The sequence below is a fragment of the Bombus bifarius genome, unplaced genomic scaffold (genome assembly GCF_011952205.1).
Source record: "Bombus bifarius isolate JDL3187 unplaced genomic scaffold, Bbif_JDL3187 scf7180000010271, whole genome shotgun sequence".
Taxonomy (NCBI): Eukaryota; Metazoa; Arthropoda; class Insecta; order Hymenoptera; family Apidae; genus Bombus; species Bombus bifarius.
Window position 1 is genome coordinate 1,569,504 of NW_022885586.1, and position 10,101 is coordinate 1,579,604.

The 10,101-nt window shown below is 32.9% G+C and overlaps 2 protein-coding genes across 3 annotated transcripts; both read left to right on the plus strand.

The window, feature by feature from the left end:
- Nucleotides 1-337: 337 nt before the first annotated feature.
- On the plus strand, nt 338-2,903 carry LOC117216475 (syntenin-1-like). The gene is made up of 8 exons (XM_033463188.1): nt 338-524; nt 817-882; nt 1,505-1,693; nt 1,766-1,876; nt 1,972-2,207; nt 2,281-2,434; nt 2,514-2,623; nt 2,696-2,903. The coding sequence occupies exons 2-8, from the start codon at nt 832-834 to the stop codon at nt 2,748-2,750; spliced, it is 906 nt and encodes a 301-aa protein (XP_033319079.1). The 5' UTR covers nt 338-524; nt 817-831; the 3' UTR covers nt 2,751-2,903.
- Nucleotides 2,904-3,649: 746 nt separating this feature from the next.
- Nucleotides 3,650-8,391, plus strand: LOC117216470 (protein brunelleschi). 2 transcript variants are annotated; one of them, XM_033463178.1, is made up of 12 exons: nt 3,650-4,818; nt 4,899-5,172; nt 5,243-5,441; nt 5,515-5,726; nt 5,790-5,988; nt 6,071-6,485; nt 6,556-6,776; nt 6,858-7,215; nt 7,281-7,437; nt 7,515-7,692; nt 7,769-7,992; nt 8,070-8,391. In XM_033463178.1, exons 1-12 carry the CDS (start codon nt 3,881-3,883, stop codon nt 8,259-8,261), a joined length of 3,567 nt encoding a protein of 1,188 aa, XP_033319069.1. In that variant the 5' UTR covers nt 3,650-3,880; the 3' UTR covers nt 8,262-8,391. The 2 variants fall into 2 exon arrangements, with proteins under 2 accessions (XP_033319069.1, XP_033319070.1); XM_033463179.1 differs by having other exon boundaries at nt 8,076-8,391.
- The last annotated feature ends 1,710 nt before the right edge of the window (nt 8,392-10,101 follow it).

The following is a 10,101-nucleotide window of genomic DNA, read 5'->3' on the forward strand; positions in this document are numbered from 1 at the left end:
TATCTTGTAACTTAAGAACTTTTAGAACAAAGTAGCTGTTAATTAAAATTTATGTGTGCGAATATCAATACTCTAGTAAATGTATGTTTGTCGAAGAATAAAAAATGGTGTATAACTTATTTGACTTAACCTTATTAATGAAATCATTGATATGATGGATGTATTTTTAAATAGATGCGCCTTGGCGCGGTTACAAGAGAATTTGGAAGATCATTGGTCACTCAAATAGAGATCGTACATGTGATGAAACGTAGAGGCAATGGTAAGCCAATAGCTTCTGATTGCACGTTATATGCAACAGCGTAAACCAATCACTAAATTGCCCTAACGGAATCGACGTTGACACATCCCATTGGGAGAGCTGTTTTGTTCATCACTTGTAGGTTATCAATGATGCTTCAAGTGCCTCTCATGACGTATAAGACGTGTAATTTCGTGTTTTTTACATAAAGTAGTGAAACGTTGACCAGAGGCTTTGTGCATCGTGATAGGAGTATCGTATTTTATTAATCATCTTTTTAGAGGTGTAGTATTTAAACTTGTATCTAGGTATAAACATTTGTGCAAGATGTCTTAGATATCCAGTACATTCATCGCATCGGTATGCAGATGATCGTCGGCTGAATTACGATATCATATATATTATTGCATATTTACTATGTTTTAAATTTCATACATCTATTTCTGTTTTGTTTATACTGTCACTGTTTTAAATTGCGATAAATAATTTTACATCCTTGTTTATTGCCTCATTTCACAATTAACAAACAAATTGTTCCGTAAAAACATATTTTATATAGGTATACTTATTTTCAGCAAAATCTATACAAAATGTCTCTGTATCCAACTCTCGAAGACTTGAAGGTGGATCATATGATGAAGGTAAGATCAAACTTCTAGCTATATATATTTTTAACTGTAAAGTTATCCATTATTTCACATATATATTATATTTCGGGGATGAAAGGACATCGGGACTTCCCTTTTGGAATGTTGGGAAAAACCCCAATACCCTAGTCCAGACTTTTATTATAGCTACAGTTAAGTAAGAAAACTAAGAAATAGTTTTAGTGTTCTAATTCGATTTTATGACAATGGGCTTGGGCTCGAAGTGACATAACGGGTCACTGAACGTAGCTACGGTCACGGGAGGGACGTGTACCTGACAGAGGTATGGGATAATTATATAGCTCTCCTTAAAAACAAATATTAACCCGAGAGATGGGGAGAAGAATATACAAGGGCAGTTCTACTTGGACTGCAGATCAGTTCATTCAGATAAGTTTTAATTGTACATTAAGTCATACGTGTATCACTTTGTATTCGTCATCCCGTTGACCGTGAATTCGTTATCGAACTCAGGTTCGTTCCATTCGTTGTCATCAACATTTCGACTATTCGATTGCCGTTATTACTAAATTCGAGTGAAGGTTTATCAAACGCCCAAAATTCCAACCTTAACCCAACATACTTATTTACATATTAATTTATGTCATATTTGCAGGCTCAACTACAAATGGAGTCACAACACAATGTTTTACCTATATCGCAAGAACAAACTGAACCATCTGCACCTGCGCATAATACCCTTTCTAATATGTTATATCCTTCATTAGGAGAATATATGGGTTTGGAACTTACTGAAGAAATGATAGCACAAAATATGCCCGAATATTCTCATGTTAAACGGAATGTAAGTGATATAATAGGACTTTAACTAACTTACAATTTACAGCAAAATAACTATAAAAAATCTATGTTTCAGATGATGGTACGTACACCTGTAACCTCAGGTCCTTTAGCAGGTATGGTTGCACCATTATCTGGCCAGTCTTTAGGATTACAGAGAGCACAAGTTACAAATGGTATAAGAGAAGTAAGTAATTTTCCATATTTATGTTATATGATATATATAAAATATTAGTATCTTATATCTTGAAAAGGAATAATCTTTTTATCTTATCGTTATAGTTGATATTATGCAAGGATAAAGATGGTAAAATTGGTATGAGAGTTAATAATGTAGATAATGGCATTTTCGTATGCCTAGTAAGGCAAAATTCGCCTGCTGCACTTGCTGGGTTACGATTTGGAGACCAAATTTTGAGTATCAATGATGTCTCTGTTGCTGGATATACAATGGAACAAGTTCACAAAATGCTCAAAAATGCTGACATTAATGGCATTAAAGTAATAGTAAGGGACAGGTCAGTTACATATTCTTTTTAGTCTGTAAAATTATAATTTTACTATTTTTTTATTAAATTTTGTCAATTCTAGACCATTTGAACGCACAGTAACAATGCACAAAGATAGGATAAAATATATCGGATTTCAGTTCAGAAACGGAAAGATAGTCTCTTTAATTAAAGATTCTTCTGCTGCCAAAAATGGACTTTTAACAAATCATCAAATATTAGAAGTTAACGGAAAGGTTTGTTATGACATAATAAATTTATATGTGTATTACAGTTAATAAGTTCGAATAATATCTTTTCCACAAAATGGTTTAGAATGTTATAGGGTTAAAAGACAAAGAAGTCACGGAAGAGATTGGGAAAGGCGGGAGTATAATCACGTTGACGATTATTCCATCGTATATTTTTGACCACATGATCAAAAAGTATATTTTCGTTAGTATATAACATTATGTCTAACTATATTGCAAATATTTTATCGAAATAATATTTTTCAGAATGAACAACAGTTTGTTGAAAACACTTATGGACCATTCTACACCAGATTTTTAAAATAGCCTTGAATTCGTATTTTAAAGTTAATTTTATATCTTATTTTTTTAGAGATATATATGTACGTCTTTCATATTACAATTACTATATATAAATCAGGTATAGTAGTGCGTTTATATTCCACATATATAAAAAGATATAATAAAAAGATAAAGATATAAGTCATATTAAAAAAATTAATATCTTTATATTACTTATTATTCGATTTTTTTAACTGAAAAGTTAATGGGAATAGTTGGAAGTTTTCATTATTTATCATATATAAAAGGAATGGTAATATATAAAAGTATATTTAGATCGTTTTTCATATTTACATAATAGCTAACAAATATGTAATGCTTATTCATTTTATTATTTGGAATATAACCACTATTTATTACTATGTCCAGGGTATCTTTGTTATTTAAATAAGAATATTTGTTAATTCTTTTAAAAAAAAGGTTCATATCCTTTTTTAACAATTCAATTTATATGAAAGTATTTTAAACAATGACGCTTAATTATATTCGATATGTTTGTGCATATTTAAACAATTTCCATAGTATAAAAACTGCACATTACAGTTTTAATCTCTGATTTTTTATTACATTTATGTAATATTTTATCATATCTATTTTTTCTATTGATATAATCTTCATAGAATCTTTAGGTAAAAATATAATATTTCGTATTGTATATTAGCAATGTGCCAATTCTGTACAAACTTTAAATAAAATGTATACTCCGTAGAATTAAAAGTTACTCAATACCTATATTTTGCTTTGTTCCTTTCTCATTCTTTATATTTTTGTCATTTCTTATCCTTATTTTGTGTTCTTTAATAAGTTTTCGTTCCTCTATGATTACTAATTTCCTCTGCTAATACGTATGTAATATAAATATGATAAACATCTCATAACGCACGCGCATTTGATATGCCTTAAACATGGCAGTGTGTGTTTTATTTGTCGTCCCTGCAAGTGTAGTAACACAACAATTATCAAAGTGAAATGTAGTATTAAATATTGTTATGATGAACGCGGGATATAATTGTCGGATTAAAGAATTATATATCCGTAATACCGCAGGCAAAGTTATTATCTATGTAAACCTAGGTACCGTAAAGTACTACTAGGAAGTGAGTGATATAAATGCGCTCGGCTATTAGTGTTATTTTGTCGAGTCCGGTACCCGACAACAAGATGTCTCATCCTGATTACGAGCAAACTGCTCATGATCATGCAGCATTGCTTCTACTTTTGAGGCCTATTGGCACACAAATCAAACAAAAGACTATTACCAGGTTATGTGAACGAATAATGAAAGCAGGCAGCAGATTCTCTGTGGCCGATTCTACTGGTGGAACGCGCGAAATTCTTGCTAGATTCGTTAGAGAACATCCTGTTGAAAATAACGATTGGGGAGATTTTCAAACTCACAGAAGATTGTTAGGGTTAATTACTTTTGGCAAATATGACAATCAAGTGGAGTTAAACGAGTTGTGCAGAGTCCATGAGACTTTAAAAGTAAAGTACAGTGCAACATTGTATGATTCACGTGCTATTCTTTTTGGACCATTAGAATCAAATAACGCTCATGAACCACCAGCATCATATAGTACACCTTCGAATTTCAAAACCAGAGCTGTGTTTTATACAGACGAGACATGTCCTGATCTCGAAGTTCATGTAATGGAGTGCCTCAATTCTTTATTCTGGATTTTGGAATCCAAAAGATTAGAAAGATCAAGAGAAAAGATAGACCGGGTCTCTCTTTTACTAGCTCCTTTTGAAAAGAAAGATTTTATAGGATTAGATCTTGAATCTAGGAATAATAGAAAAAGATGTGTAGGTCGCATGACAAAACATTTGGGTGATTTATGTCTCCAAGCTGGTCTACCAGCAGATGCTTTGAGCAATTATAATTCTGCAGCTAGCGTACTACAAGCTGTAAATGATTGGTTGTGGCTAGGAGCAGCATTCGAAGGTTTATGTGCTGCATCTGCTTTAGTGCTATATCCAAATATGTGTAGAAGTCTTCCATTGCAGAGAAACTCTTCTCTTCAGGAAGGAAGTCCAGGTAAGCAGAGGTATGTATAGAACAAATTAATTTCAGAAATGGAAATTTAATGCTTTGGATAAAGAATGGATAATATTTCACTATATATAGAAGAGGTTCACAAGCTGTGGCAACTTTGCTATCACCCCCAGCTATAGAGGTGGTAAAGAGTAATATGCCACATATTTTGCTACCTGAAGAAATATCAAAAAAGTATCGCGAGGCAATAGTACATTACAGTAAATATCAATATGCTGGAATAATTGAGACAGAAGCTAGCTTTAAGGCTACAAGAATTTCAATAGAGCAAAATTGTACTTTACAAGCTGCTTCATACTTAAATAATGTCATACTTATAAATTTACCATTAAGTGAGCAAGAAAAAGTATGTAGTTTACGCGAGAATGTTATTAATTTACTAAATGACAATAACAAGAAATTATACAATATTTTAGATTGATCGGTTCACTACATTATCAGATTTATACACAAGTTTTGGTTTTATAAGAAAAGCATCATTTTGTCTAAGATTAGCTGCAACAAGACATGTATCTCAAAATAATCCTAATCCAGATTGGCAACAGTGTTATAATTTAATGTTACAAGCTACTTCTGGATTTAAATTGTCCTTAGATCCTGTTGATATGTCTCCTGGTAATTTTTTTTATGACATAATTTTGCATCGTGTCGTAACGCGTTAGCGTTAAGGGAAAATTTGTTTGTATAGAAAACCATAGAGGCTGGCCAGTTATACAAATTCAGGTAATAAATGAACTTGTTACTGCCGCTAATCGCATGGGTAATCCAGCATTGGCGACGAGACACATGACATTTCTACTTCAAACGATGTACAATTACTTAACTCCTAATGAACGTAAAGAAACCGCTTTGCAACTTCAAAATGTATCTCAACAATGCGAAGGCGCTCCCGTACCTCTCGTAAGTTTTAGGAAAATGTTAGGATAACGTTTTCAGTGTTGAAAGTAAAATTATTCCCAATAGGTTTTAGATTCTGGTACAGTTATACCGCCTGCTAATTTAACGAATATTCCAAAAACTAAATCATTTATTTTAAAAAATATGCAACCACATCTTCAACCTCAAAAGATTGAAAGAGTCAAAGAAGATCATGGCCCATTTTTATTTACACCCATTAACTTTGGATCTTTAGAGAGGAAAAATATATCTAAGAGTAAAGTTGGTACGTGCATGTATCGACTAGATGTTGCCTACAAAATTATATTATTTATAATTTACTATATAACAAATATAAATGGTTACAGATTATTTATGGGTAGAAGGTGATATTTGCGAAGTATCCATGCAACTTATTAATCCCTTACCGTTTGAACTTCACGTTTCCAATATGAGGCTTCTTACAAATGGTGTAGTATTCGAGTCAATTCCCGAAAGTATTACGCTTCCTGCTGAATCAGGACCAATTGCGGTAACATTAGCGGGCAGGCCTAAAGAAATTGGAGATTTAGAGATTCTCGGCTTTAGTACGCATACATTAGGGGTGAAATCAAATTGTAGATTAAGGTATATGGAGGGAATGGTTCACTCTCAATATACTGTCGAGGTAGTTCCAGCTTTACCAAGAATAGAAGTAGTCACAAGTTTACCTCAAACTGCAAGCTTTAGCTCCGGAGATAATATAGTGACTAGCGCAAGTATATCACTATATGGTGGAGAAAGGTATGTCTATTATAAATAATTATAATAACAAATATATGACTGGAAGCTAATAGCCATTTCTACGCTGTAGTGCCGAATGTACTGTAACAATTACAAATATTGGCCAAGTTCCTATCGAAACAATCGAACTATCAATACAATCAACATTAGACACATTACTCGAAAGTAAAATATTTAAATGGAGCGATAAAAATTTTATGGCACAGTTACCCATACAACCCGGCGCTAGTGCCAGTCTTACATTGTATTTATATGCGGCTACAGATTTTATAGCACCTACATCGCGAAATGGTAATATGATCAATTGCGTCTATCTTTTTCTTTCAATACAATGACAGTGTAATAAATTATTATATATTAAATATCTTTTAGATATTAGCAGCAGTACGTATCTCAGTCAGCCGAGCAGCTTAATGTCTCATTCAGGACACAGCTCGTTACCATCTAGATTAAGTTCCCCGTCGCATACAAAGAGACAATCCGAATTAACTTCCTCATTCAGATCAGGTTTAAGTTCTCATTCGGGCCATTCTTCTTTGGCAAGTTCGCGTTTATCCAAGCTCGCAGTTCCATTACATACTTCAAATGTTGTCGAAGGGCAATTGAAAATAAAGTATTCGGGTGGTACAGGTCTAACGGCAGGTTATTGTCGTATATCATCAGTTTTTATCACAATTGAGATGTTGCCTAGTGTACAAATTACAAATTGGGATGTACTTCCAGCAGAAACGTAAGCGCTTAACGAAAGAGTCGTATCTCATATTTCGATCTAAATACGTATACGTATATTTCCAGGCCGTCACAATTTTATCTCGTGTTAGATTTAACAAATATGACTAATCATGAAATGGAATTGCATTATACACAAACTAAATGTATATACATGGAGGGTAAAGAGCCTTGTAGAATTCCTGTACCGGTTGATAGATGTCCACTTAATAAATTATCAATGGTAATAAAGAATATCTTTTATTCATATTACAATTAAGAAATCTTACAATTAACAAGTAGTTTCTGTTTTATTGATAGTTAAATGGGGCAGGTGATATCGGAGAACTACAAAAAGTTTGTTCCGAGCATATAGCTTCATTAGTTGACCTACGGTGGCAATTATTGGGCACGGAATCGATCGGTAAAGCAACCCTTTCTGGCATCACTCTCACCCAAGATATGTTGGATCTCGTTAGAATGAGTCCCTTACAATGGGGTATGTTTGAATAATTATTTGTCGTATAATTATGATCCTTTAACTACCCTATATTAAATTGATAAATGTTTTTCAGAAATCAAAATAAACGATGTAACTGTAAAGGCACAAGATGAACTTACGTGTAGTTTAGGTGAATGCGTTAGTGTCGGAATAGGGATATGTAATGCTTTGGAACATCCACTAAGTGATCTTATGTTAACTATAAATTTTTATCAAGATCACCATAATGGTGTAAATAATTATCAATTAGAAACGAGATTATCCATTGCTGGCGCAAATAGAGTCATGCTTCCAGCAGTAAGTTATTTTAGTGATAAAAATATATACAGTCCTAATAATTGCATTTCCTTCTCTTTCTTTCTATTCTTTTTTAGTTACAGGAATATGGACGAGTTTATCACGAATGTCGTGTAGTATTCTTTACAGCTGGACAGTATAAAATAGATATTCAATGTAGTAGTAAAGAGTCAACTCCAAATACGCCAGTTCTTTGTTCGGAATTGATAAACGCTGGACATACGTGGCGTTATATACCACCGATAGAAATAACTGTCGATGATTACTGATGTAAATGAAATTATTAAATGTGTGATTTATTAGACAGAGAGAAAAATAAAATGTATTTATGCTTTGTTATTATCACTGTATGCAGTAAGATGTAAAAACTTTTACTTTTTTTAATAAACTATCAAAGAATAATTGGTTTCTATGAATATTCCATTCCAATATATTTATATTTTACATATTTACTTTACAGATATGCCGCTATACGCGCTGCCGGTAAAAAGCACATTTTTACTACTGAGCAGCACACTCGAAATTCTATTTTGTTCTTCTGCAATTTGCCCTATATAGATTTCAACGGTAACTTCGTCAATAAGGTTTCCTTTTCTTTGATACAAAATTTTCTCGAATTTCGCGAAGATTATTTCTGGCTAAATATAACCCCAACTCCAACTAAAATTTCAGTTTAAATTTTCTTTAAAATCGAACCTTGTGAATTAGTCTCTCGAATGTAACATACGTTACTGCACAACTGTCTTGATGCATTTTTGCTTATGAAAATAAGTTGATCAAACTGCGCGCCATATCCTAGGGACGTTTTTTACTCTCCAAAGAAAGTTCTTTGCTGTAAATGGTTGGCCGTTCGTTACTAGTTACTAGTAGATATAGATATTTTTGGACTTTAGGTAAAATGGAAGGGTAGAAGATTACGGTCATATGAATCATTTATATGGCCGTGTAGAAGATATAGTTTATAGGGCAATCCTTTCGCTAGCTAATTCAAGGGCAGTGCTGCCAGTCACCTCAAGGCTACAATGCCATGTGATTTATAATTAAAGCCTTATCAATATCGCCCTTGTGTCGGAGGTCAGGGCAGGAATGGTTGTGTGTGTTCATGTGTACGTGTGTGTGTGAAATGAAAATGAGAATGTGTGGTCTCCTCCGTAATCGACGGAACTGCCTTTGAGTAAACTACAGAAGGTATTTACCCTATAGTATATTGACATTTTTTAAAAATATAAACTAGGACGTGTGGCTGATACTAAATTATTGTATTTCACTTTATCAAACTATATCAATACCACAATTTGATTATGGTATTTATGATTAATAGTTACATACATAAACTCGAATGCAAATAATAAATAATACATTTGTCGCGTTAAAACAAAGTACTGTATGTAACTTAACGATTCATACAAATCTAGTTATTTGTTTTACGTTAACTTATAGTTCAAAGATAGCAATAATTAATAAAATCTTTATATGTTGGACAGATGTTGATAACTTACACGATACTTTTGTCATCACCATATTTACAAAATGGTGTTAATCCTCGTAGCTATTCATTTAAATGGAGACATATAAATAGATGTACATATAATATACATACATATATTGTCTGACATTTAACATAGAAAAAATCAGAGTGCGGGTCATCTGCTTCAAGGCTTACTCGTTGAAAAAATACTGCGTTCTGTGATATGAAATTCGACTGGAACAACACGCGATTTATTTTCCTTCTATCGGCATATTATATCATAATGCCGCCTTTTACTGTTATTTTACTTCCATGTTTCACTTCCTCGTTTGTACGACATGTAGTCACTGGTAACTTTAAAGAGAAGCATAAGCCAGAAGACAACACAGTGAATTGTTTTTTCCGAAAAATCGTTCGTGCGCAGAAAAATATGAGATGCATATATTTGCATGAAGTTACAGGCACTCAAATCAGCTACACTGTTATTCTTTTTTTTTCTCAATTTCTTTTTTTTTCGGGTTTAACCCACGTCTTCGAGCTTATACTCTGAATCTCGTTTTAACGAGGCATGACGTTCTCAAGAGAAGTATTATTTGGCAACGGACATATTTAATGACACGATTATAATTGACTATCAGACT